Below are 27672 nucleotides of genomic sequence, written 5' to 3'. Positions count from 1 at the left end.
GGAAAGTGAGATAGAGTCCATATGAATTTTTGTATTGATATTTGATTTTTAATCATTATGCTCAATGACATAAGTAAATATGAGGAGCATTTACGCATCTCCTTAGAGTTGAGGACAATCGATTCTGTATCGAATACGAAGGATATAGCATAATCATAAGCACCCAAGTGGAAGTGAGATGTTGATCACATAATTTTAAAGTGTCGATCATGTGGTGCGACGATTTTGACCATGTGTCAAACATAAAGGTGTCATACACGTGATATCGAGATATCAATCACATGAGTATTGATAGTCATTCTTACATAATTATATTTGTATCAAAAAGTATAATATAAAATCAATTTTAAAAGGATCACTTTAGCTTTAAAATTAGATATAATTTAATTTTAACCTGATATATTTGGATTGTCCAAGTATTAATTTAAGAGTCTCAAAGCACAAAATAAGATATAAATTGGGAGGCCATCGATCTATTTTAGCAAATATTGCTAACCAAGAAGCACTTTTATACCCTTCCCAATAAACTCGAGAAATCTTATATTCTTGAAATTGCTGCAACTAATAAGAAACCAAGGAGGATATAATACATTTTATATATCCTTATTGTTTTACATTTTAACAAGCAGTTCAACATCACCCAATTCAATCTGTCTTTTCACAATGCACATTCGACCCCTTCTTTGATGGCAAAAGGTTTATTATATCAATGGCAATGTATTTGCAATTGTATTTTGGTTGGAAGTAATCAAACATCAAAGTTTTAGGTGTTCAATTTGTTCATAGATTCAAAGGATAATAGATCGCACATAGGTTCCAAAAGGTAGTTTCCATTGAGCTGATGACTTGACTTCCCTGCACAAAATTTTAGGTCGTCTCAGGAAGAAAGGAAAACTGACAGATGGGACACACATGGTGTATATTCTGCTCAGATGATTCTATATTTATATGGGAAAAAGAATAATCATGGCATTTTATCACAACTTAAGAATCATACATGAGAAATCCATCAATGGGGGATTACAACTATGAGCTCTGTTCTTTAATGGCTTCTGCATAACCTTTGTAAAAATAACACATTTTTATCTCGATTCCTACACTCAGTATGATAAGACTTCGCGAGTGATTGAATCCTTCCTCTATGCTTGCCAAGACCACCCTCATCATTAATCTAAGCAATGAAGGTTGCTAATGACTTCTATCAGAAGCTTACATCTTCATGAAATCTAATATGTATAATTGAGTGGAACAGTTGATCAAACAGCCATGGCCGATGGTGACCGATAGCCATTCGGATGTGATTTCTGCCATCTCCATGCGGTTGAGAGGCTCTTTTGAAGATCGGTGTAATGTGCGGTCCAGTTGAGCTCCGAATTGATTTTTGAAGGGTCACTGTAGACTTCGGCATAGTCCCCTGGTCTACGTTCAAGGTAGTCAACTTTGATGTTCACCCCAGTTGCCTTCTTGCAGGCCTCGACAAATTCTTTGACTGACCTTCCTGGAAATAAAACAGCAGACTTGTCAGGTTTCGACGAGCTAAGCCTGCCATAGAACAGAAAGGAAAAACATACACACTGAGAAGAGAGACGGAGAACAACCTTTTCCAGTACCAACGTTGTATATGCCAACTTTGTTAGGCCTTGCCTTGTCAAGAGCTTTCACATGAGCATCAACAAGGTCAGTGACATCGATATAGTCTCTGATACAAGTTCCATCACTTGTTGCGTAGTCTGTTCCTTTAACCTATGCAGGAAACACATAAAATTATTGTTTTTTAAAAAATATACTGTTGAATCTAATCAAGAATGAATCCAATCAAGCATTGGGTTACTGAAAGATGAATAAAGATACCTTCAACCCTGGTAAGATACCTAGTGCTGCATCGAAGCACGCACCAGATATACGTCCATGCTCCCTTAGTTCAGGTCTAGGAGCTTCACCTAGTCTTCCTTCTGGATCTGAGCCTATGACATTGAAATACCTGCCGATGTGGAGAAAGAAATTAATCTCATGTTCCAACAGATTTCATAATCAAAATTGTTACTATCAGCAATCCACCTTAAGATCATGACTGCCATGTCTGATCTCTTCGAAAAATCCAAGATGATGTCCTCTGCCATTTTCTTGGCCTTCCCGTATGGGTTGATAGGAAGCTGCAAGTTTATTTGAAATCCAAGTCATTATCACATTCATGAGTGCTTGCTCTGGACAAAAGCACCAGAATCCTATAGTTTTATCAAGAGCAAAATAGAATTGACCTTCAACCAGAAAGCTAGATGCCTCTGGTATCATCTGATTGAAGCAAACAAAGGTTAACTCTTTCTTACCTGAGGAGTTTCTTCTGTAATAGGCATCTTTTCTGGTTCTCCATAAGTAGCACAGGTACTCGAGTAAATAAGAGTTTTAACACCATGTGCTGCCATAGCTTCAAGAATTACCAAAGTATTTGCCGTGATGTTGTGATAGTACCTATGAAAGAAAAAGTTGAGGACCGCATAAGCAACTGTAATATCGAGATACCAAAGTTCCAACATTGTTGGTTAAGGTCCTGAGATAAAGTCAGAAATGCATAATAAATGCTGAGAACAAAGACTTGGTTTAGAATTGTAGAAATGCAAACCAAGAACCATCGAATACTATTCAGGTTTGTCACCAAATGTCAATCTAAAAGTCACAAGTCAGTCTAATGTCATGATTTGCAAGCCCATTCATGATGGAGCCTTCAAAAGCATAGAGATATAAGCTCGATCTTGTTGGGGTTAATATGCCATGTTTTGAACCCATGCCGACATGGGGTGAGACTCTTAACAAAATTCTGAGAACACCTACGACCATCGGTGCCCATGGGATAAAAACTCAAATTTTTAATTAATCTTATGCATCTGCTGATTGGATGCTACAATTTATTCAATTCCATTTTTTTAATAAAAGATTTACCTCGACCACAAAGATTCTATAAATTAGATAGAAGATATCAGATCTATGATGTCTAACTATGTAACAAGAAAATGTACTCATATCAGATCATATTTTAACTAGTACTATGAAAAGAAATGTTGAGTGCTTAAAGCCACACCATGGTTTAATAAGGGTGAAAGAAAATGTGTGTTCCTCAACATCTAGATATTTGCCTCAGAACAAACGAATATAATGTCTGAGATTGTCATAGTTGATAGAAGATCACTAAACAAAAAAAGCAAGATGAGCATCAGAGTACATAGAAAAACGACAATTCATCAGCATACAAAATTTGATTGGATAGCAGCTATCTCAAACCTATGCATACATAAGAAGGCTCACATATACATCTGATAATATATTTACTCATGATGCATATGAAAGAATAGAAGATTCTGCTCCATATTTATTTATTGCAACCAAGAAGGAATCTTCAGAAGCAATCAGATAGGATTAACCATTTCTGTAAAAGATAAGTCTTAAGAACAAAAGGTTGCATGGTCATGCCCTCCAACTGGAGGCTTTTCTCATAAACTGTATAGACACAAAAACCAAATGCAATTGTTAATGTAATAATACTACACAGGAATTTTTCAATACACAATATTGTCCAGGCTGCAGCAAGAAGTTTAGCCAAGCAGATAAAATCCAGTCAATATTTTGTCTATATGAGATACTTGCATAAATGACATACCTAAGAGGTTCAAGTGTGCTTTCCCCTACATAAGCAACAGCTGCAAAGTGCATAACAGCATCGAAAGCATTTTCAGCAAATATCCTGTTGACCTAATGATTTATTAAGGAATAATGTTTTGTTGATCACTTTTAAGCCAAATCTCGACCAAATTTAAATTTTAGGTTGTCAAAATAATAAAGTGATAAGGATACAGCTCTTGCATCCCCTAAATCAGCAAAAATAAACTGAAGTCTTCCAGGCTCTGGAAACAGCTGCTGGAGAACCCTAATAGCCCCAAGATTCCCTCTGGAAAGGTTATCCTGTAAAATCAGCAGAGAAAGATCAATTACAACTAAAAAAAATTACTAATCAGATCCTACAGATCTTTTTAGTTTGTCCATATGTGTGCTTGGTTGAGTCATATTACCACAATTGTAACACGGTATGAGTCTGTTAGGAGTCGAAGTGTAGCATGCGAGCCAATATAGCCAGCACCGCCTGTTACTAAGACATGAGTTACCCCAGGTTCATGACGAGAAAACTGTAAGATAAAGAAACTTTGAGTCAGGAAAACCAAAAGAAGAAAATAAATGATCAAATTAATAAAGCAAAGAATCCTAAACGAAGCTTATAATACTGTTGTTCATAAAGAGAGATCTATTATTTGCTAATACTCCCAGAAAAGGGAATTCTAATATGAGGGATGTAGTGTACGATATTTTCAAATATAGGGGAGCTGTGTCATCATGTTTAATTATACATGATTTTGAAAAGGCTTCTGAAACCAACCGGTTGTAGCAGCTACTGAGGATACACTATCCATTAGTGTTGGTTACCTATCATATTTGGGGTTGACTATATGGATCTTTTGCTGTCTTTGAGATCTGTAAAAAGTCATATGCTTAGTTAAGTTCAAAGTATTTAAATCTTTATTTATAATTTTTATTAAAATCTTGTTAGGTCTTTTTCTACATCTCCTAGTACTATTAATATTAATTATTTCTCCTTTTCTGACTATCGCATCTAGAGGTCTCCTAAGCACATGTCCCATACTATCTTAAGCGATCTTCTCTCATCTTATCCTCTATCGATGCGATACATAATTGTTCACAAATAAAAATATTTCTTTTTCTATATTTCTAAGTAACTCCATACAATTATCTCGACAACATAAACTTTTTATATATGTTGTTTCTTAACCATCCAACACTCAGATCCATAAAACATTGTGTAAAGTTCAGTATAACTGAAGCAGTTTTACTCGTATATTTAATGAAAGCTTTTCCTAAAAATACACTTGGCTCAAAATATATGATGAATACCTACCACATTACTGCCACTAAAATTCGGGGATTGCTTTAAAATCAGTATGCAGAAGGCTGTCAGAATAACTGCCATCAGAAGTTTTCCATAAACATGAGGCTTGCGCCTTGAATCGGAGTTGTCCATCCCTGGAAAAAAAAAATGGAGCACTAGCAAGTATGAATAACTTGAATGTAGTAAGAGAGAGAGAGAGAGAGAGAGAGAGAGAGAGAGAGAGAGAGAGAGATGAGCATATGTAATTCTAAAGCACAAGAATGAACTTGAGAAATGAAGTTCGAACATTATGACAACATTCATAAAAAGTTGAATTTGTGGCTTTTCTCAACAAAAATAACCAACTGTGAAAATTTTAAAAAACAGATCACCACAATATACAAGCAGTAGTTATTAGTGAAACTACAAAGTCGTATTCAAGTGACCCACTTCAAAAGTCAAATTGAAAGTAAATAAATAGATTCATCAAGTAACAAAAGAAGAAAACATGTGATCTCAAATGAAAGGGAAAAAAAAAAACCTGAAAGGGGCCAAGGTCTAACAGCCCTGGGTTGAGTTCTACTCCTGTTGGTGGGTAGCATTTGAGGATTTTCCTTCATAATAAGCACGAGGGTGAATTAGATCAGTTTCCTCTTTTCCAACGAACCCAACCTCTAATTGCCAGTCAGATCAAGAGAGCTGTAGCGAAGAAAAACCAACAATTCAGCACACAACCCAAAAATTCAACTTGGTCAAGAAGATGAACAAAAGATTCTCAATATTCAAATCTTAGGCCTAACTCCTGAGAAAATAAAGAAAAAAACAAAAACAAAAAAAAGGCACGTCCCCAAGCAAGTCAACCAAGCATTCCCAGAACAGTTTTCTACCTCGAAATAAAGAACACTAAATTCCTGGGTCATAAGAATTCTCAAAAATCACGAAAAGCTAAACCATTCACAAAACTCCATGAACGAGGGAATCAAGACCCTAATAAATCAAGGAACGAAGGAAATAATCTCGTCATTTAGAGCAAAATAGAACCACTAAAAATCTCATCTTTAATCACATTGAAAACCAACGAAGAAAAGACTCCAACTTTCACGCGAAATGAACCAGGCCGCACCCTAACCCAACAGACCAAGGAGAAGCGAACGTCAGATCGGCGACAAAGCGATCAAAATCAAACGAATCCAGAGGTCCCAAAAACGCTACACGAAACCAAATCGAAACCCGAGTCACCTTTAAACATCCCAACCGCCCCCTCAGTGAATACCATTGCGGATCCCCAGAAACGCGGATTCACTTCCAAAACCAAACAAAACGACGTAAAAGCCCCAAATCCCGATCAAAATAACAACAACAAACACATCAAAGAGCTAGAGAAGGTGATCAGGATCGAGTCATGGAGACGGCAGATGTACCTGGCGACGCAAGAGGGGCAACTGAGGGAGGGGGCAGAGGCACAGACACAGAGAAGCCGGGCGACAATTAAAAGCGGCAGGCGAGTCATACAATTCCGGACCGAGTCGTGGTGGACTTTTCATCAACACGAAAGCAGTGCGAATGATCGCAGCGAGAGGAGGAATCTGAGGTCTAAAATACAAAATTCCATATCTGTCCCTCCCCATCCTGCACTAATTTATTTATTTATTTTATTTATTTTTTTGTTTATCTTAAATTTTGATGCTTATTTTTTTTCCCAATAAATTTTTTTATATCATTATTAAATATTTCTTCAAAAAAATAATCCTCACTATTTCCCTTTACGTTATGATCCCTCGTATTCATTTTTATATAAGGTTTAACGTTGAGTGATACTATCCGAAATTACTATCCGATGATAATAAATTCATTCGATAAAAAAATTAATAATTGATTTTTAATAACATATTTTTATTTATTACGATTGAGCCTTAGAACACATTCTTTTCCATAGAAATAGGAAACACAAATTAAAATTTCTATGTTACTTCGATGGATTATTGGAAAGGATAAAAAAGATAAATGGATTGCTTCAATCTCGTTTAAGAGGGCAGAGGTGGATTACTTGGAAAAGTATTACTAAAGTGCATGAAATGATAACAGTCTTGCATTTTTAACTCATATAGTACTACTAAAGAAGGGACCAAAAAATAAATGCCAATTATTACAAGGCACATCTCCATCATGCTTGCAGCAAAAGTTGGGACATTTGGATACACATCAATTGTTTGACACCATGCTTGCATGGGCACATGAGTAGACAAATTAGTGGGAGAAGAAGAGATTAATTAGGTGTTGAGTCTACTAATTAACTAAGAATTCCTAGACCTAGTCAGATCATTCCACCTACTGAATTATTAGTGCCTTTTTTTTTGTTTGCTCAATCACATGAGCTGTTAAAAGTATTTAAAAAATTATGCAAATTAAAATTCTAAGGATGAAGTTGATGGGACAAAGATTGACATTCTATTTTAAATTATCAATCTTTTACTTTGATTCTTAAGAGATTTTTTTTTTCGTTAAAAGATAAGTAACACGGATAAAACTAAAATCCGAACTAGCTATCTAGCATCATTAATAAATATACGAGATACGATTACAAACTCTTGATACAACACTACTACTAGATCAATGTTTTATATGTAAACTTTGTTGGATAAATTTTGGATTTGATTCTCATAGAAATTAAAGTCATGTAAATATATCTGATGTAATTGTCCAAATGGTCTAATTTAATGGTTGACTCAACTCTTGATGGGTTAGGTAAGGGATGCAAGAGAAACAGGTATGTTGTCTCTACCTCTCCTTATTTTCCTTTTTTTTCTTGTTGTTTCACAATTGGTCATGTTGGATCAAATAAACACTTACCTACAAAGCTTATCAGCTATACTCTGATAACATGTTGATGATATTTTCCTTTGATTGCAACACAATTTTTCTAGTTTATTTTTCAATTAGAATGCATGTAACCTTCACACTATTAAATTTAATTTATCAACCCTTTCTTAGATTTTGGGACAACAAAATAAGAAGATAAAAGAAAAGAAGAAAAAGTTAGGCAAAGCTGAAAGATTCTCAAGTGTTTGCATGGCTTCCTCTCTCTCTCTCTCTCTCTCTCTCTCTCTCTCTGACTACTCATCATTAGGCAATTATAACAAGAAGAAGACAACTTTTGGTTGCAGGGATTTAGCTGTACAACCTCTGTAGCCAATCAAAATGGAAACCATTGTTACATATCATCATCATTATCACATGACAATGATGTGAAAATAATGCAACAACTACTTCAGCAGTTTCTTTTTTTTTCAGATTAATGGAGTAGAATATTTACAAATGTATATGCACTCAATTTTAAGAGGCTAATAGGACTTTCTCCATTAATTTATAGCAAATTATAATAATCATATTATATTATGTATCTAAAATATTTCTCTAATGATAATATGCTTGACTCGCTTATCCCTCCGATCGAGGGCGTATTATAAAACTCTATTTTATAGATTTTTACTCCTAAGTTATTATTTCGAGAATGTTATTATACGATCAAAATTTATTTTCATCATGTATTATTTATAAAAAATATATACTAGTATTATAATTTTTTTTCTTCCAATTGTTACGTAATGTTACAAGTGTCCAAAATGACATACTACAAGTTAGGTTTGATTGGGTTTGGTGAGGATGTAGAATAGTCGCTCTTTTGACTTGGGGTGGGACGATGTTTGACCTCTCAACTCCCATTCACTATCCAAGGCATGGTGGAAATGCGCATGCTATTCTCTCCAATCATTATAAGATTAGGTAAGTTTTGTTTTATATATTATTATCATTATTATTAGTACGATCCTTCAAAAAAATTGATTAAAAATATATTTTTATTGACTTGCATATGCATGATTATTGTATAATATTTTTGATTTGATTAGTCTCACATTGATTAAAAACACATTTGATTTTATTAGTATATGGATTGCATCAAGTAATTTCTTTTAATCACAATCATCAATTTTGCTATTGTTTTTTATCGGGTGAATTCTTCATGTTTGAATCTTCATCGTGATGGCTTATGTGTTTGTTATTCTTTCATCTTCTATCATTATCTATTTCCTTTCATCATGATAAAGTGTCTTTTAAAAAAGAAAAAAAAAAGGGAAAAGAATGTTCTTAACATGACTAATATTGGTAGCTTATTATTAGCATGAATATTTTCGCTCGTCACGATCAACATGTCTAAAAGAATTAAATTCTCTTGCATGTTTTCACTTTTTGATGATGACTCAATGATGTTCTTTTATCCCGATGTCGAACCTTAAGGAAGTAGCAGTAGAAGAAGAAGAACAACAAGTACACATGCTTAGCAACTAATGCCATTGATAGGAGATACAACAGTGGAGTCAATCGATTATAATTAATATGCCATGTATTAACACTCAAAAATTGTTATCGTAAAACTTTAAATAGAATCCAATAATCATCATCATCGTTTGTATTTGTTTTCTCTCTATTTTCTTCTTAGTAATCTTTTGATTTATACAACAACAACAACAATAACGAGGGAAGAGAAGATTATATGTGATTAAAATAAGTAATAGTTGATTCAGATTATCCAATTAGACATCTCCAATTTAAAGATTGTTGAGTAGGGCGGTGGTAGTGCTTAATTTAAATAACAATATAACGAGAATCAAACGTAAATGGTCGCGTGGCCTAATGGATAAGGCGCTCGCCTCCGGAGCGGGAGATTGTGGGTTCGAGTCCCACCGCGATCGATTTATTATTTATAATGGTTACAGTTTTATTTTGTTGTTTATGTTGTAAGTTCGTTTTTCATCAAAGTTCTCGAGTTCTTCATTGTAACAGCAGAGGTTTTAGTTTTCATTCCCATCTCTTACTATTTCTTTTGCAGCTTATAGAGTTTTGGGTCAGATTTATTCTCCATCAAATCACTAATAATATGACTATGAACATCGGGTAGGGGATACATTTCTCATCATTAATATATTTGCTCATGATTAATAATGATTACTTTACATCTTTAATGCACTAATAAAAGACTCCCACCACTATTTCTTTCAAAATCTTTCCAATTGATTCCGACTAAATGTTCATATCAATACATAGCTTTATCACTTACAGTATCTCCGATTATGATGACAAAGAAATAATAAACTGTCCAAATTCTCTGATTCTACTAAAAACCGAAAAAGGCTAATGAAGGAGGAGAAGGAGGCCAAACAAGATTTGAACCATACGAGGGACCAGCAGCTTATTACCCCACAACCTCACATGAAACTGCCTCAGATATAATTACCACATCAAAAGTACAACCTCTCAATGCTCAACAGATATGACAATTCACAAACCTTTTCACAATAATATGATATCACATATTAACCAAGTTAAAAAGAGAACAACAGCATTCATCCACCCACCTCACCAACTTCAGAAACTCCACATAGAAACTAAGCATGCATAACAGATATGACGATTCACAAACCTTTTCACAATAACATAATCACAATAACCAATTCACAAACTATGCCAGCTTGTTTACTTCCAGACGATGATGCGTCGATCCAATAAACATGCAAAGGAGGACCCCTTTGTTTGATCACGTTAAACTAAGCCCAGACAACAACAAGTAGTGCAACGACAACAACTAGTTAATATGCAGACAGACAAAAGAAACCGGATAAGAGTAAGAAGTCAGGGCTCCGAATGTTACAACATATCAATCACATCAACAGAAAAAAGTACAGCCATACCAACATAAAACTGTCTTCTGATAGACACCAAATCCCTCTCACTCGCAGCGGAAATTATAATGGCAAGAGGACATTTCTTGAGATAAGAGAAATGAATCACTCAGCCTCTTCCTCTTCTTCCTCGTATTCTTCCTCATCTGCCGTTGCATCTTGGTACTGCTGGTACTCGGCCACCAGATCGTTCATGTTGCTCTCGGCCTCGGTAAATTCCATCTCGTCCATGCCCTCTCCGGTGTACCAGTGTAAGAAAGCCTTCCTCCTGAACATGGCTGTGAACTGCTCGCTCACCCTCCTGAACATCTCTTGGATGGAAGTTGAGTTCCCGATGAATGTGGAAGCCATCTTTAGCCCCTTGGGCGGAATGTCACACACGCTAGACTTGACATTGTTTGGTATCCACTCCACGAAGTAGGAAGAGTTCTTGTTCTGAACATTCAGCATCTGCTCATCCACTTCCTTTGTGCTCATCTTCCCACGGAACATGGCTGAGGCTGTCAGGTACCGGCCATGACGAGGGTCAGCAGCGCACATCATGTTCTTGGCATCCCACATTTGTTGGGTCAATTCAGGAACTGTGAGGGCCCTATATTGCTGCGAGCCCCTCGAGGTCAAGGGTGCAAACCCCACCATAAAGAAGTGGAGGCGGGGGAAAGGGATGAGGTTCACGGCAAGCTTCCGGAGGTCGGAATTAAGCTGTCCAGGAAACCGAAGGCAGCATGTGACACCACTCATTGTGGCAGAGATCAGGTGATTAAGATCGCCAACTGCAACATGAAAGAAAAAACTTTTAGCAACAGTGCAATTTGGAACAAGACCTTAAACTTTAAGAGGTCAAGATTAACTGAAAAGTTTAACTGCCCTTTACATATGGATTCTGAACTTTTAAATGAACAAAATAAAAGACATATCGAAGCACAAATTGATTGATCGATCATGGAATGGCGCAGAAAAAGGAGGAAAAAAAATGTATCGACCAGAAAGGATACGGAAAAGATTGGCGACTCTATGTTACTAGCTTTTATAACCACCATGGTTTAAAGCGAGACCTTACATGCTTGATATTAGTATGAAGAAAAGAAGAAGATCAGAGTGTCAGCATCTTCTACATTTAGAGAATTAGTAAACAAAAGATCACAATTTCAAGTAGCATCGAAAAGAATTCATGAAAAGACAAGCAGTACTCACAAGTGGGATTTGCAAGCTTCAGAGTGCGGAAGCAGATATCATACAGCGCTTCATTGTCAAGGACCATACACTCATCAGCATTCTCAACGAGTTGATGAACAGAGAGGGTAGCATTGTATGGCTCCACAACTGTATCAGACACCTTTGGTGATGGGAAAACAGAGAAGGTAAGCATCATTCTATCCGGGTACTCCTCCCTGATCTTAGAGATAAGAAGGGTGCCCATGCCAGATCCAGTTCCTCCCCCCAAAGAATGGCAAACTTGGAAGCCTGCAGAACATCAAAACAGTTAAAAATTCTAATGACGAACTTGCAGATTTGCTTACAGCATCGAGGACATAAAATGCCACATAAAAGAGAAAGGACAAAGCCGTTGAAGATTTGACATATGCATGTAAACAAATGTCAGACCTTGTCAGATAGAGAGACCAAGGTGATATTTTTCTTAAGCTGGTATTGACTAACTCTCAATAAGGGGAGATCATGTTCTCACCATCATGATCAGCAAAATCTGGAAACCCTTTGTCATCTTTCTACTATTGCTAAGGAGACTAAAAGTCAAAATTTACCAGCAAGCATCCAGGAGAAATTGTCCATTATGTACATTTTCGACTGAAAGGTGCAAGTTTGCCAATCACAAATATGACAGAATGAAAATTTAATTTATCTTTAATGGATCTGAAATTGAACAAATTTAGAAGCAAATTACCAGGTGTCAGTAATAATATTGTTTCACATATGGAACAGATAAATAGTATCTCCACTTGTATGCATGAAATTTCAGTCCGACCAAGCATTTTTTTGATGAAAATTCAGTTTTCACTAAGTGAGAAGACCTAGAGAACCCAATGGACTCAACCAATAAATGAGGAAATTAAGTTGAGGATCATTAACTTGAATCAGCCAAGATCAGGTAACTCTAGTTCATGCTAACAGAAATAGAATGAAAATCAACGTGAACACACTTGACATGATAACAGGTAGCGTACGTAAACACACACTATTACAGTAGCTTCACATACTATATGCACAAACTTATCATACATCAAATTCCAATGTCTGTCAACCTAAATGAACAAAATCCCTTGAGAACTCCAATCATAATCAATCAAGATAAGTTGTAGCCTATTTCGATAACAAATAACTCGATAAAACATTCTATTCATCAATAGAAACTGTCAAAAGTACGTCATTAATTCATTAAGCCTATAAAAGAAGGAAATAATATCCCTAAATTACTTCATTAAAGAACTCATAATTTACCATGGTCTCAGTGCAACATGTTTGTAAGCCCATAAAAAAAACTGGAGAGGAGTAAACATTGTCCATGCTCACAAAAGATATAAGAGAATGGACAACATTTTTGAGAAACCAGAAGATTATACCAAAGTAAAGCAAGATCTACTAAGAACCACTGCCATTTGAAAAGAAAAGAAGAAGAAGAAGAAAAAGGAATATACCCTGCAAGCAGTCGCAGTTCTCAGCTTCCTTTCTGACCACGTCGAGGACCGAGTCGATGAGCTCGGCGCCCTCGGTGTAATGCCCCTTGGCCCAGTTGTTCCCGGCACCGGACTGGCCGAAGACGAAGTTGTCCGGCCTGAAGATCTGGCCGACGGGGCCGGATCTGACGGAGTCCATGGTCCCGGGCTCCAGATCCATGAGCACGGCGCGGGGAACGTAGCGCCCTCCGCTGGCCTCGTTGTAGTAGACATTGATCCTCTCGAGCTGGAGGTCGGAGTCGCCGTTGTACTTCCCGGTGCCATCAATTCCATGCTCGTCGCAGATGACCTCCCAGAACTTGGCCCCGATCTGGTTCCCGCACTGCCCGCCCTGGATGTGGAGGATCTCCCTCATCTTCGCCGCCTCTCGCCGGAGCTCAACCCAGAGACGACGAGAGAGCAGAACGGGAGGAGACGAGCAAGCAAGAGGCGAAGAGAGCGGCAGATCTAGATGTCAGATCTGAGGGAGCCTTTTATAGTGGAATCGTTTCGGTCTTCTCACCGCCTGCAGCTTACCCGCCTACTGCAAGTGAAGCGATCAAACGATGATGGCGATCATCCTCCTCCTCCGCCGTCGATTCGACGCTTCGATGGCGGAGGCGGTGACCAGAATCGGGATCATGACACCGCAGATTCTTAAATTAGGGACGAGATCAGTCCAAGAAAAGATGCTCGCGACGGAGGGGACGGTCGCTCCATGGACGCTCATCGGACGGTGGACATGCAACCAGGAGAAAAACGTACGGCGGATGCGATGATCGCGTACAAATCTTGTGCGAGGACGCACGCACGTACGTATGCACGCACAATAATTGGTTGCTCGGCTGGCGTTCATAAATCGACCGCCTTTGCAGGTCACGTGCGTCGTGCATCGTACAACAATTTAGCTAAAGGATAACAGAATGGCAGCATAAGATTGATGTAATGCCATATGAATGTCTTTATTACAACCATAACAACATGCAAATGATTGATGTGATTGTCTGCTTGTACATGTATTGATTATGTGAAATGGCGGCAGGAGTGTCCGATATTGCTTCTCATATGCACACCATATGTAGGATAGAATTCTTCTTCTTATTACAATCAGCTTTTAATGATTACCAAGTAATAATATCCATATAAGTATTGCTTTTGTTCGACAAGGAGATTAGTCGTTTGATCCAGTAGGGTGTACGGCTTCTGGGATGAAACAATGGTCTGTTCATGAAGTTTACCAAGATGATGCAACAGATGAACATAGAGAAGTGAAAGGAGGAGTCAACATAGGTGATAATTAAGCTAAGCAGCCGACATGTGAAGCCAATAGTTTTAAGAAGCTTCATTTTGGTAAAATCTGCTCGTGTTCAGGACTCTTTATCTGTTCTTTCCCTGGATCAAGTTGGCTACCATGGAGGACTTCTTCTAATTAGGTGGCCATGGCTACATCTTCTGACTTGCAGTCTACTGTTTGGGGGATTGAAGGGCATGTTTGATGTAAGAGGATAAATATTAAGGGATAATTAGAGGATTTTGACCTGAGTGTTGATTTAGAGAGGCAGGTAGAAAAGCTAGAAACAAGACTCTATAACAGGATAAATATTAAGTGGTTAGGAAGATGGGCTAATTCCTGTGCAGAAAGAGAGATTGGAATTTATGGTATCTACAAGAAGTATATCCTTAAACTTGTGCAGTCTGCAATTGACAATGAGGCTGTAGTGTTGTCTAGGACAGAGAAGTTGATCAGAATGGGGATCACAAGATCATGTTAGGAGAGTGTGGAGCAGCAAAGAGATGGATGTCAGACATGCCTGCCTCAAGCCTTGTGGGCAAAAGCTATGGAACTATCAGTGTTTCATGCTACGACCATAGGAAATGCAAGCTTTTGATGTGAAATGGTCAGAGAGGAAAAAGTTGTCGTGTATCTGAATTCTAATTTATCAAACCTTCTTGATGAAGGCCTAACATGCCATCAATGCCTTAAGACAACAACTACATAAGGAAGAGAGGGACTGAAAGATGGAAGTACCAATTTGGAGTGGAACTAGGATTCAGAAAGTAGCCTCGCCTGGAATAAAAGCCTAGTGTTTCTTCCATCGAGGTTTTAGTGAGCAGGTAAGTTCAATCATTTCTTCCTTGAACAGACATTGCCGCATCCAACTCTGCTTGGGTGACTGGCTTGTGCAACTGCATTAACATAAATTTATGATTATAATGGCATCAAACATATTTAGGAAATATGCAAAATATGATTTATGTTCTGATATCAGACACCCTATTCAAATGCTAAACCTACACCACCTACAACGGCATATAACCAAAATAAAATAAGATGTTGATTGAGAATAGAAGGAAAAAGACTGAACTGTGATCCATGCATTAATAACCTTATGTATCTCATAAGTAAATGTGCTTGCAAGTAATTTCCCACTACAGGAGACAAAGAAAGGAATCCGTTCACAATGCTATCTAAAAATTGTAATTCTAAAATAACACAAACAAAGGGGACCAAGAATCCCTGTTAAAAAGTTATACATGGAGTTGAATCTATTTCCAAGTCACACTAGTATCCAAATAATGCCTAAGACTGGAGTAGAATTTGCAAAGGATATCCCACCGTACTTGACCCATTCTTTGTGAGGACATTGCTCATGGGTTGGCCGAAATAACTTCATATGGGAAAGCCTACCTCACATGACAAAAACTAAAACAAGACAGTAACCTATAAGGTCGATCAATTGTGCCTTAAAACTGTAATTTTCCCCAACAACCTGGCCTCAACCGGATGTGGTTAATTAGTGAAGATTATAAAAGATAGTGGAAACAAGAAAGTGAAGGAGCATAATGAAAATAAAGAGGGTTTGATACTGGTTTGGGTTTAAAGTGTATAGGGTTATCCAGCAACGGAAGTGAGATAGTTATCTTCACTTATCGAGCAAGTCTTTGAATATTATATGAAAACTCAAATGTCTCTTATGGTCACCAAAAACTAGACATAGTGTCACCCTAAGTATGTCTAAAGTATATGAGAAGAAATACACTTGAATAGATATATGGATCAATCGGAATATGGTGTTTGAATACACCCATTAGTTTCCTGATAAATTTGTTATCAATCAACTATGAGAACCAATTTTGCTCCTTAGCCTCCTTGGAGACAACCGATACAACATGGACGATAGACCCATTAGAACTTCCTATCTGATCCTGACCATGAAGCTCACTTCGAGTATCGTTTCCCTGTTGGATATTATGAGCACTGTCTAACAAAAATCTTGTTTCATTCAACTACAACTTGAACATAATAAAAGAAAAAATAACTCAGAAATAGAAGACTCTAAACAACATATACAGTCAGTCACATAACAAGGGTTTCATAGATAACCGATCAATCAAGAACAAGAATTCAACTACCACGAAATCTCACCCAAATAAAAAAGGTCAATGCATTCTACTTAGTCGCCATTCAGTAGAAGAAAAGACAAACAAAGAACTAAGTGGAACAAAAAGGAACAAACGATAAGCAGAAGCAGTGGAATCTATGCTGCAGGAATAACTTGCAGCACACAACGAAATCATAGCCTAAATTAAAACAAATAGAAATAAGGAAATAATCTTAACCGAAGCACTTACGGCATTAGAAACAGAAAACCAATGGAAGCACCGTCCGAGCGGATCGTCTGGTGAAGGCAGGCTGTCATGATTCCAATATGTTAAGTTCCCAAACTCAGCACGGGACAACCACCGGTTGAATCCCCCTTCGGAAGTTTCCGATCTCTTCCCACTCTCCGAACTCTTGTCCAAAACGTAACCTACATAAAAGCAATCAACGTCATCTCACGATCTCAACTCATTCTTTCTTTTTTTTTTCCCCCTAAAAAAAAAAAAAATCAATTTTGACGCATAAAGAGTACGAGAACTCTTCAAAGCCAATCAGGAATGCCACCTCGATATCCTGGGGGTAGGGGAACGGTGACGCCCTGCAACTTCCTCCCTCTATAGAACGCTTCTTTCAAGCACAGATCATCCACTACCACATCTATATCACGGAGAAGGATCAGAAGAGGAACGGCATCCAAACATGAGCATGAGACGAGGAGGAGGAGAGAATCGTAAAGAACCTGTCTGCTTGGGCTTGAAGTAGTGGGAGACGGGGCAGGGGCCATCGTGCTTGATGGAACAGGGGAGGAGGTGGACTCGATCGGTGAGATCAACAGCCGGGGATGAACCAGGAGGGCGGAGATCGATGATCCCGGTTCTTCCCTCGCCGCCGCCGTTGCTCCTACCCGGACAAGAAGCCGCGAGACTGCTGCCTTCCTCCATGGATTGTGGCTGGGGACGAACCCTAGGGACCCTTTTTTCGCGGTCCTGCGTCAAACGTTTGGCGCGGCTGTTGATGACTAAAGTTCCCGCGCATTCCCATAACAAAAAAGAATAATAATAAGTTTAATATATTATATAGATTTTTATTCATATTCAACATTGTTGGTAATTTAGGTTCAGTAATGCGAGAAACATTGAAAACTATGTTTATGACTATTTAGCAGGATCATGATTATTATATTACCAAGAAAAACGAAATAATTTAATGATTAGTTTTCTCGAATTAAATTATACAAATTAAATTTTCTTTTTTTTGACAAAAGGCCAATAAAAATCGATGTTCAAAATTTTATTAATTTTGTTCAATATTTTTTTAGAAAATAGATATTTTGAGAATTTTCTACTCCCTAAAACAACACAATAAGGAGAAGAAAAAGCTGGAGAATAATTAATTTTACATAAAATCAAATTTTGTAATCCCAATACTCTTTTCCTAAACTCAACTTTTGTAATATCACGTTTCGATCGACATGCACCTTCAACCCAAAGAACAAAAACAAAAAAGAGTATTCCCAAATGAGACACATACCATGAATGGGTTCCATCCATAACTAGTATTTAAAAGTGCTTACTGCAGTGACTAGTACGGATCTTTTCGTCGTCCTCGATGAGTGAGAACAAGTCAAACGAAGCTTATATCACCTTAAAAACGAATCGAAGCTGAATTAAGTATAGGAAAGAGGAAAACATTGACTTCTGCTACGGATCGACTCAAAATCTGTGGCAGACCATAAACCTCGCGTTGATCGATAGCGCACTCAAGAATCAGTACTGTAGTTTTCTGGCTTAAACCATAACGAAAAGTCGATCCCTTTCTTCTTTAGCTCTTCAGTTGCAGGGCCTATCCGCTCCAGCAGCTGCAGTTAAAGCATGCAGGCACCAGTAGCAATGAGTCTTTCAGGAAGCAAACAGAAGTCGGAAACATCATCGACTGCTAGTTGTGAAAAATTACATGCTTTAGGAAAAGAATATAGCAAGCAGATGCATGTCAGATGTAGGCATGCTGAAAAAACTATAGCAATCGCTTCATGAACTTTGTGTTTGGTTGGTAATGTTGTTTTGCTTGTTACTACTACTTGCTATATATGATATGTTCAAGCTTATTATGTTCTATCCATCACATATTCACTAAACACAAGGTGGTTGATAGAAGATTTTCGTGGAACCTCATATAACCATGCATTAACGTGAGAGGCTTGAAGAAGAACAACCTTTTCATGAACAATACCATTGGATACTAGAACAGAACGATCAAAGACTGTGAACTTTCCACCATCCATTCGCGTCACAACTCCACCAGCTTCTTCAACCATCTGTTCAGAAGGAGACATTTGTGATAAAGACAGAAGATGCAAGTGCAAAGCAGAGTAAGTTTGCATCATTAGCCTAAATTAGGTAGGTAAATGTGATGCTAGCAACAGGTGACATAAACTTAGTCATCTCACCATTGCTTACAACGCACAAAACATATAAGCCATGGGTTTCCTTTCTTAGTAAAAAAGAACTAGCTCAAGATAAAAATTTCTGATCCAAAAAAAAAATGTAGGATATCGAGTTATATGCAGTGCTCAAAATAAGCATATTGCATGAATCTTTGAGGGACAAGATTACCAGGACACCAGCAGCCATGTCCCATGGCTTGAGACGATATTCCCAGTAGGCTTCGACGATTCCAAGAGCAACATGAGACATGTCAACAGCAGCGGCACCAAGTCTTCTTACACCCTGCACACACCAACTATAAGTGAATCCAAATAGGGTATGACTTAGAGAACATTATTAAGTGAGCACGCACCCTGCTAATGTCAGTAAATTCTTTGAACAGGTTAATGTTGGTTGCCCAGGCATCATCATGTTCATATCCAAACCCTGTTACCAGAAGAGAGCGTTCCACCTAGCCAATGAAAAACTAACCCATATCATCTGAAGAGAAGGATGACATGTAAATATTTTTTTTGGAACTCCTCAACAAGTATTTAAATAAACAACATGATCTACTTCAAAATAAGACTTTTTAAAAAATAAAAAGACTCCTTTCTTTTGTAATGGTTGCAATTCCTTGAGATATATAAGATGACAGATTTTTTCTCCATCACTCCAGAAATGGAGAATATCTGCAATCTGCATAACATTTTAAATTCTTTTCCTTAGAGCTTCACATGAGAAGTTAATCATAATGATTTCATATATTTAAGAGGGACACTAAACCTTTTATAATGAGCAGAGATTTGTTCATGACATGGCATCCAAAAACATGACCAGTTTTGATTTCATACATTTAAGAGGGACACTAAACCTTTTATAATGAGCAGAGATTTGTTCATGACATGGCATCCAAAAACATGACCAGTTTTGCATTGTGATATATTCAGTCATGAAGTCAGCGACACTTGATTCTCTCAATGGTGAGGGAACGGAGGGTAACAGAACATCAGAAACAACAACTATGCAGGAGCAGGGTCCTGCTCCACAGAAAATGTAAGCCTCTCCCCTTCCCTATTCTCCCTTTTTTTTATCTTTCATTACTTTGTTTTTTCCTTTTTTGCTAACACCACATTGGTCTGTTGGTTTACCATGCCAGATAGCTAACAGCTAGCACATATATCCTGGGTAGGTAGGACCATTTTCTTTAATGGTTGCACTTAAATTTTTGAATGATAAAAGTAAGTACCATTGCCAGCCCCATATAGTGGTAAACATGCCACAAATGGAAAATAAGTTTAGAGGTGATAATTTTGCATTTTGTAGTCTGTATTCTGGATTTTTCAAGTTTCATGGACTATCAAAAGCTCTTGTTGTAGGTAACCGAAAACAACATATATCTATGTGGATCATAGAGAGAATCATTTACCTGATCAGTCTGACTAACATGAATCTTTTGTCCATTGCAAAAGGCTCCACCACCTGTTAAAGCACAAATACACATCTATTTTCAACCGTAAGGTTTACCTTTTAAATGAACTTATCTGTGGTTGTCATTCCTCAACTTTTACCAGAAGATGCACAAAATGTGCGAGTATTCCAACACATAGGCCCACCAACAAACTCAACCTTGGAAAAAGAGGATACTTTGTTATGGCAGAAGAAAAACAAGAAATTGCACAATACCATCACATTAAAATGTAGGAAAATATGAGAATCAAACATAAATCTTGGTACAAAATACTATTGACAGACAAATTTTACAATCATAATTATTGACATTTAGCCTGCATGTTGTGCTGTCTTTTATAATACTCATCAAGGAGCTACTGCTAGGACTATTACAAGATTTTATGACCCAATAACCTCACTATACAGGAACTCCCCAAAATAATCATTCAAAATGTGTAATACAACAATTGTAAGAACATCATGCTGACTAAAAACATAGCATAAGGTCATTTGTAGTATCAAAGTTACTTAGCAAAGTACAATTTCCATTTTTTATCTTCTTCCAATCGCACATTGTAAAAAAAAAAGGAAAACCTATTACAAGCTTAATCAAAGATAATTCAGTGCAAGTGAATGCAAGTGAAAAAGATCCAATACCACAGATGCAGCAGCTGGCTTTCCACGGAACAGTACTCCCACTGATACAGCAAAGCTTGGGTAACCATGAGCAAAGTTTGTTGTTCCATCTACATATCAGGGAAAAATATCTCAAGCCCTAAACGACCCAAGTACAACATCTTTAGTTTCTCAAGAGCAGAAAGGAATGAAGAGAATAGTCCTGAACTTGCAAAGCAAGTAATTTGAAACATATTGTGTTTCTCATACCAGCAGTTACAGGAAACCTATTCATGGCCTACTCATCATGATCCACAAACTCGCCCAGTCAACTCAAAAGTTTCCAGTGTCAACATGATTCAGGAGGTTTTAGCTAAGTAATTGCCCAATGCTCAAGGCATAATCTGTGTAGTTCGACCAAGGATTATTGTACATAGTCCATTCTGATAAATTGATCAACTCACCAACTGTTAAATTATGTTATTACCAAGTAAATTGCTGCCCATGGTGAAAGACCACCCTGATAATAAACATGGGGGCCTCTAACCAATCAGTTGCTGCCCAACTCAAATACTGAGTTGTTAGCATACAGGGTTATGGTTACTAGACATAGTGTCACCCTGACATGACCCTGCATTGAGCTGCCCAACTCAGAGCTTTAGTGGGTTTTGTTTGGCTCTGCCATAGTTTCCACTGACATGACCCTGCATTGTGCAGCCTGCACTTGCTAAGCACAACAGCCACCTCTTCTCCTCAACAGGACACTTTCACTTTCGCATCCCATGTCAATCATACACTGATTCACAACTAGCCAACCACCAATTTAGGGTATCCACCTCAAAAGTCACCAATCACCACATCATCTAATGTATCCGTCTTTGGTCTGAACTCTGAAGGACACAAAAGTGAGAGAAAACAGTACCTCAAAAAGTTTAGAATTAGAAAAAGGAAATGGCAACTAAGGACAAGAAGAAAACAGAGAAATAAAGCTGGCAAAGTCAGGGAATTCACCGAATGGTGCCCTTAGTATGTCAAAGGCAGAGAGCCTTCTGTCAAAACAGAGAAAGGATATAATAGAATGAATGGTAAAAGGGATAGGAAAGAGGTAGAGAGCATAGAAAAAGGCCTACATGAGATATATCCTTTGTATCCTCTTTATTCTCACTCTAGTCTATTCCAAGTTGGGACTCCATATGGAGGCAATGATCTTTAGTTCTTAAAATTACATAGCAAGAACTAAACTGACCATAGTGAAAAATCAAAAACAATTGTTCATTGCTGTCTTTTTTATATGCTTGATAGCCATCTTGACTCCTTTTATTTTTATTACCATCTTTTTTAACTTTTTTGAGCTTACTGTAAATGCGTTATGCTTCAACAAAGCCCAGTACAAGCTCATGAATAAATCTATACAGAAAAAGACTAGATATGTAAACAGAAACTAACCACTATAAGGATGTGCGCCTACCTCTTTCTTAAATTAATACTGCCTCATCTAATCCCTGGGTTGTTGGGTTAATCCTTGGTTCTCCACTAGACCTCAAGAACCAAAGTTATTCATAGATCAATTACTTAATTTACTATGTAAATACACATAAATAGTGCCAAACCAACCAGGTAATGAATAGAAGATTAAGCATAACTAAATTTATTGTACACAGATGACTTAAGCATTAGTTTCAAAATTAGCATCAACTGTATATATGGAAGAAAGCATCTTTAATAGGGGGATGTATCCTAAGCCAAATTTGATAATATTAAAACAATGTAGACTAGAAGAATATTTAATTGCTAACTAAAGTTGTTCTTCCACCTTTAGAGATCAATAATTGCAATGTCCCATTGGCTGCTCATACAGTTAAAGCAGCATTGCCCTGATCATTTAACACAGTAAAATAAAGCTTGTAGAAAGCATATATCATGCAAAGTCTCGAGTATTTTTTATGTTGAAAGTTACACAGATCCATCTTTAGTTTGTTCAGATACTATTTTGTGAACAAGAAGTCTGAGAAAACCAACCTAAAGGATCAATGCACCAGAGATACTCTGACAATGAATCCCCAATAAGGCCACCTTCCTCACCAAGTATAAGATGATCTTTAAAGTTCTTTTTCACTACCTCCAGAATTACTGATTCACTCAATTTATCAGTGCTGCAGGAAATTGGTTATACGTGAATGAGATTTAGTTGAAAAGTAACATGTGCTAGCAGTACGGTATATCCTCAAGCAATTAATTGGCAATCATATATTTCCATTGTCTGCTGGCAAACTGAATGCATACATGAAATACAACAAAAGCTCACAGCCAACTAATTGAGTCCTGGCAGTAGCAAAACTGAGATAATTCTGTGCTACTATAAGAAATTTACTAAATCATAACAATGACCTCCAGTAACATATTTTTTACACAAGCTAAAAATAACAAAGTCCAGGGTTTTGTGATTGAATAAATAAATTACACCAACTACACATGATATAAAAAAATGATGTGAACAATCCACCCACAAGAAACACAAACATTAACTCCTGAGCTAAAATTTTCTATAATAAAAATGGCTTGAATATGGACCTTACTAGTTAAGAAGTTAAAAAATATGTGAGAAAAAATATATTGCTTTCAGCAGGAAGGGGATTGATGGTTTTAGCAGAATGATAAAGGGCATAATGAAGAGATGTGGAACCTGAGAGCACTGTATGTTAAAGGGCTTCCTTAACATAAACCATAAGGCTGGCATGGATGGTAAGGCCAAAACTTTGGGCTAGTGGTGTGCAATGAAATACTCCAGCTGTCAGAGACAAATAACAATGTCTTTGACTTAGATGAGTTCTATGGATCACGGTATACAAAGATATGATATAAAGGACCTCTATGCATGAAAGATTCAAAAATATATCTCACTCATTAAAAGCCAAAATTATGCCCCTACAATTTAATCCATACCATCCAAAATCTCATATAAGTGAACATATGTATCTGCCAGAACTAAGAAATTGGTATAGTCAAGTGTTTAATTAATTTTCCAACTTCTGAAGACAGAGAGTAAATAATCAAACTCTCCTGAATCTAAATTTGCTAATTAACATCTAAGACCGTGAAAATCATATGTTAACTTGTGATAACTAAACATACAACCCAAAGAAGACACAATTTCCACACATATCTGAAAAGAGAAGTATTTCACGTCGATTAACATCCAAGTCTTTTCATCTCAATTATTGATACACAGCTCTAAGTCAAGCAAGCTAAGTAGGAACTTTCAAGTTTCAAACGGAACCTGACTAAAATCTCAAAATATGGGTGCTGAATTCCTAATTGAGAACTATTGATGCAAAAAAGTGATCTCCGTTAAGACCTAAATGGCCAGTAATCAGTTGGGAAGGAGGAAATTGTCTCAATGCTTGCAATCAAAGCACCCACAAATAAGATACCTTCAAATTTCAACAAAAGGAGTTGCCACAAAGAGCGACACACACACACACACACATCAACAAGAGAAGAAACATCAGTTACATTATTTAAGTGCAGCATAGAGTTCATTCAGCATACATAAGTGATTTTGAAGAAAATAGTGTTTTAATATTAAGATACACAAGAGTACAGAGAGATCAAGAAAATTGAAGACATTAGATATACATTCTTTCACCATTATGTAGCACAGCGTATAACTAATTTCTCTTACTCCGTCACCAAATCTGTGATTCCTTTGTAATTAATGTTGCGAGGCTTATTAACAGCTTCCATCACAACCTGGAAAAAAAAATTTAAACATAAAAAAGATTAGAGATGAAACATATTACAGTCAAGGAGATGATATACAGAAACTGCAATCGTACAGTAGCTTTAAAAAAATTAACCATCTACAAGATGTTTTCCCATATAAGGTATAGCATAGTTCCTAACCAATAGGGTTCTCTATGTGCCCACTCTCTTGGTTGAAATAACATAAGCAAACCACTAACCCAGCCTAGCATGTCTTGTGAATCTAGAATTTTCAAAAGATAGATAAACCTGTACTTACAAACAGGCCCTGTGTTATATAAAATTGTTACAAAGGCAGCAATTTCCAATTTAGATGGCATGATCCACATCATGGAATATTTGTGATCTGGAATGAGAAAAAACAAATTCCAAAAAGCTTATGATGAAACAAAGGTAAATATAACATACACATATTTAATATATTACACTATATGGAAACATATATGCATATCTATACATATACATACATACATATGTATATATGTGTATATGCATATATAAGAAACGAAGCATTCAAAATGTTCATTTTGACTAAGTGACCCATAGGACTATACCACTATTTTACCTTATTTCAAAACTAAGAAATTTTACGTTTCTGTTTTCCTTGCTCATGTTATGTAAACATAAGGACCGCAAATTACTTAAAGAAATCAACAAGTTGACAGCTTAATGTCTGATAAAATTTCATCATTCCAACATAATGTCTTAATTATGTCATATACCTTATTTTGGCCCCCTTTTTGTATCTTTCTTGCTAAGAGAACGATGGTCTATGCTCATTGCAGCAAACCTTAACATTTACCATAATCTCCTGTCTAGGAAATACATATCACAGTTTTAAAGATCAGTTTGTTATCACAAGCTTTCGTCATGACACCAATCCACAAAAGTGGACCATGAAAATTCACCAAGCATGCAACATCAACTAACAAGACTCTAAATAGCCCTGGAACACAAAATGAAGGTTCAGCAGGGTTCAAGTTCCTGTCACGAAAAACATCAGCTAGAAATAAAGTACTATTAAATATTGCCTATTGATCGTCGACATATCAAAGCAGCAAACACGCGCATAAGAAAATTTGCAACTTACAAGGCTATTTAACATGCAAAACAACTCATAAGCTACACATTGCAAAGAGAACCGCACGTAAAAGTTGGAAGAAAAATATAAACTTCGAATTAGTAATAATTTTCTTTTCTTTAATCAAAATTCACGGTAGTAGCTTTAGCAAATATTAGGTCACAAAACGGGTCATACTTAAACATCAACGTAATCTTCCAGAAAGAGACATAAAATGGACTACGATAAGCACAAATTAGACTCCTTTACAAGGAAGCAAAACGAAATATCATCAGCCAACTTAACTCCGTAAGTCACATGAAACCCCCAAAACAAAGCAGTCACCTCAAAAGGCAGTTCACCTAAGAAAAGAGAAAAGGATCTTGAGAAGGCAAGAACCTCGGCGCCGGTCCTCGCAGCCGTCTCCACGACCTTCAGCAGCTCCGCCGCGGGGATCGGCCCCGTGGACTCGGCCGCAACCCTCGGGAACAACCTCCCGGTGGGGGATTCGGAGACCGCCGCCGCGCGGGTTCGGGATCCCCGCGAAATCTTCGAGGGAAACCGCAGGGCGTTGTTGGGCGTCGAATTGGGTAAAAAAGGATTGGGTACCGCGGGAATCCTTGGTCTCAGGGAGACGAGAGAGGAAGAGAGAACGGCTCGACCCATCTGTAGAGAGAGATTGGTGGAATTCTTTCTCGTCTTCGGGTTCTCTTTCTCCACCTCTTGCAAGGCTTCGGAAACTTGGGGTAGCGAAGGGTCAGGGGAGGAATGCGATCATTCGCTGGCGAGGGAGTGGTCGGAGAAGAGCGCAGTCGGCCGATGGTAAAACTGCCGGGCCGGCCCACATCCATTCAAATTAATTTAAGCCCACGAGCCATTGAATACGTGAAAACGATGAATTAATTAGATATATTTAATATCTCGATCTTTTAATTTTAAAAAATTATATTGACATCCTAATAATTCATAAAATAAAATATTTAACATCATTTCTCCTCATGTCATCAACTTTACTGACGGAAGATACACCACGTGTTGTTACGTACACGAATGACGTAAAAAAATGGATAAAAAAATAATATCGCTAATAAAAAGGCCAAAGAGTAAGTCTTCACTTCGATTCCACCATCGTTACCTCTATCTTCCATGACCATCCATACTCCCTCAGCCTCAAGGAGGAGGAAGATGATTGGTCTAGGGACGACTCCAAAGATCTCGTCATAGTGTTGTTGTTGGTAAAGTTTCGATCCTTGAACTGACCCCTTTTTACCATGCCCATCACATCCACACGACCCTTAGCCTTGAGAAGAGCTTTTGAAGATACTACTTAAAAAATCGTAAACTACAACTCACCTCTGACGTCCAAGTCTCCTCCTTGACTTCCTTCCTCGAGTCACACCAAATCTTCTTTGCATAGATTGTCTGACTTCTTCATCGTTAAGATCACATCCTTCGCATAGACAACAACCTCATTGTATGGTCTAATGTTGATGCTATCTGGGAAATAACCATTACGAAGATGGTGTCAATGCTCAAGGACTAGTTTTCTCGAATGTAAATGGTTAATCACTTCCTTCTCATCAAGGTTAGCCTTATCAACGTTACACTACACTCTACTATTACACAATCGACCCGCTA

General features: G+C 37.4%; 4 protein-coding genes and 1 non-coding gene across 8 annotated transcripts; 1 reads left to right on the top strand and 4 right to left on the bottom strand.

Moving 5' to 3' along the window:
* Positions 1-918: 918 nt before the first annotated feature.
* On the bottom strand, positions 919-6499 carry LOC135597787 (probable UDP-arabinose 4-epimerase 2). 2 transcript variants are annotated; one of them, XM_065091261.1, is made up of 11 exons: positions 6170-6302; positions 5472-5629; positions 4961-5085; positions 4062-4175; positions 3847-3954; positions 3653-3744; positions 2328-2469; positions 2059-2153; positions 1852-1981; positions 1599-1743; positions 919-1498 (listed from the first exon to the last, which is right to left on the bottom strand). In XM_065091261.1, the coding sequence occupies exons 2-11, from the start codon at positions 5548-5550 to the stop codon at positions 1257-1259; spliced, it is 1272 nt and encodes a 423-aa protein (XP_064947333.1). In that variant the 5' UTR covers positions 5551-5629; positions 6170-6302; the 3' UTR covers positions 919-1256. The 2 variants fall into 2 exon arrangements, with proteins under 2 accessions (XP_064947333.1, XP_064947332.1); XM_065091260.1 differs by lacking the exon at positions 6170-6302 and adding an exon at positions 6352-6499 and having other exon boundaries at positions 1037-1498.
* A 3109-nt stretch (positions 6500-9608) lies between these two features.
* Positions 9609-9681, top strand: TRNAR-CCG (transfer RNA arginine (anticodon CCG)). The gene has a single exon. It is a non-coding gene; the product is annotated as a tRNA-Arg (tRNA).
* Positions 9682-10492: 811 nt separating this feature from the next.
* LOC135597786 (tubulin beta chain-like) lies at positions 10493-13815 on the bottom strand. Its single transcript, XM_065091257.1, has 3 exons — positions 13323-13815; positions 11863-12132; positions 10493-11441 (listed from the first exon to the last, which is right to left on the bottom strand). The coding sequence occupies exons 1-3, from the start codon at positions 13714-13716 to the stop codon at positions 10774-10776; spliced, it is 1332 nt and encodes a 443-aa protein (XP_064947329.1). The 5' UTR covers positions 13717-13815; the 3' UTR covers positions 10493-10773.
* A 140-nt stretch (positions 13816-13955) lies between these two features.
* LOC103972429 (uncharacterized) lies at positions 13956-18363 on the bottom strand. Of its 3 annotated transcripts, XR_010481413.1 has the most exons (6): positions 18253-18363; positions 17462-17740; positions 17287-17379; positions 16974-17152; positions 15370-15527; positions 13956-14248 (listed from the first exon to the last, which is right to left on the bottom strand). XR_010481413.1 is itself a non-coding variant. In XM_009386765.3 (5 exons), exons 1-5 carry the CDS (start codon positions 18266-18268, stop codon positions 15462-15464), a joined length of 633 nt encoding a protein of 210 aa, XP_009385040.2. In that variant the 5' UTR covers positions 18269-18363; the 3' UTR covers positions 15210-15461. The 3 variants fall into 3 exon arrangements, 2 of the variants coding, with proteins under 2 accessions (XP_009385040.2, XP_064947331.1); XM_009386765.3 differs by lacking the exon at positions 13956-14248 and having other exon boundaries at positions 15210-15527; XM_065091259.1 differs by lacking the exon at positions 13956-14248 and having other exon boundaries at positions 15210-15527; positions 17462-17708; positions 18253-18355.
* LOC103972426 (phosphatase IMPL1, chloroplastic) lies at positions 18250-26844 on the bottom strand. The gene is made up of 10 exons (XM_009386764.3): positions 26434-26844; positions 24895-24962; positions 23232-23365; positions 21255-21343; positions 20717-20774; positions 20575-20627; positions 19519-19617; positions 19335-19448; positions 18935-19036; positions 18250-18580 (listed from the first exon to the last, which is right to left on the bottom strand). Exons 1-10 carry the CDS (start codon positions 26698-26700, stop codon positions 18482-18484), a joined length of 1083 nt encoding a protein of 360 aa, XP_009385039.2. The 5' UTR covers positions 26701-26844; the 3' UTR covers positions 18250-18481.
* Between the last annotated feature and the right edge of the window lie 828 nt (positions 26845-27672).

The sequence above is a fragment of the Musa acuminata genome, chromosome BXJ1-11 (genome assembly GCF_036884655.1).
Source record: "Musa acuminata AAA Group cultivar baxijiao chromosome BXJ1-11, Cavendish_Baxijiao_AAA, whole genome shotgun sequence".
In the NCBI taxonomy this organism is placed as follows: Eukaryota; Viridiplantae; Streptophyta; class Magnoliopsida; order Zingiberales; family Musaceae; genus Musa; species Musa acuminata.
Note: the sequence above shows the minus strand (reverse complement) of the source record. Positions and strands in the feature narration are given on the sequence as shown.

Bases quoted from the DNA above. Each gene is read 5' to 3' on its own strand.
- LOC135597787 (XM_065091260.1), bottom strand. From the start codon at position 5,550: ATGAAGGAAAATCCTCAAATGCTACCCACCAACAGGAGTAGAACTCAA. The intron at 2,470-3,652 runs GTATGTCATTTA...TTTCTTTCATAG, and splicing joins AGCACACTTGAACCTCTTAG to GTACTATCACAACATCACGG. The intron at 2,154-2,327 runs GTAAGAAAGAGT...ATAAACTTGCAG, and splicing joins TTACAGAAGAAACTCCTCAG to CTTCCTATCAACCCATACGG.
- LOC103972426 (XM_009386764.3), bottom strand. From the start codon at position 26,700: ATGGGTCGAGCCGTTCTCTCTTCCTCTCTCGTCTCCCTGAGACCAAGG. The intron at 21,344-23,231 runs GTTGGTTTTCTC...CCTGATATGTAG, and splicing joins CTGGTGCATTGATCCTTTAG to ATGGAACAACAAACTTTGCT. The intron at 18,581-18,934 runs GTTGTTCTTCTT...CTTTAACTGCAG, and splicing joins ATGGTATTGTTCATGAAAAG to CTGCTGGAGCGGATAGGCCC.
- LOC135597786 (XM_065091257.1), bottom strand. From the start codon at position 13,716: ATGAGGGAGATCCTCCACATCCAGGGCGGGCAGTGCGGGAACCAGATC. The intron at 12,133-13,322 runs GTATATTCCTTT...GATGTTCTGCAG, and splicing joins GAACTGCGACTGCTTGCAGG to GCTTCCAAGTTTGCCATTCT. The intron at 11,442-11,862 runs GTGAGTACTGCT...TTCATGTTGCAG, and splicing joins GAAGCTTGCAAATCCCACTT to TTGGCGATCTTAATCACCTG.
- LOC103972429 (XM_009386765.3), bottom strand. The intron at 17,153-17,286 runs GTGGCATTCCTG...GCTTTTATGTAG, and splicing joins CCTACCCCCAGGATATCGAG to GTTACGTTTTGGACAAGAGT. The intron at 15,528-16,973 runs GTAAGTGCTTCG...ATGTTAATGCAG, and splicing joins GGTTTTCTGTTTCTAATGCC to TTGCACAAGCCAGTCACCCA.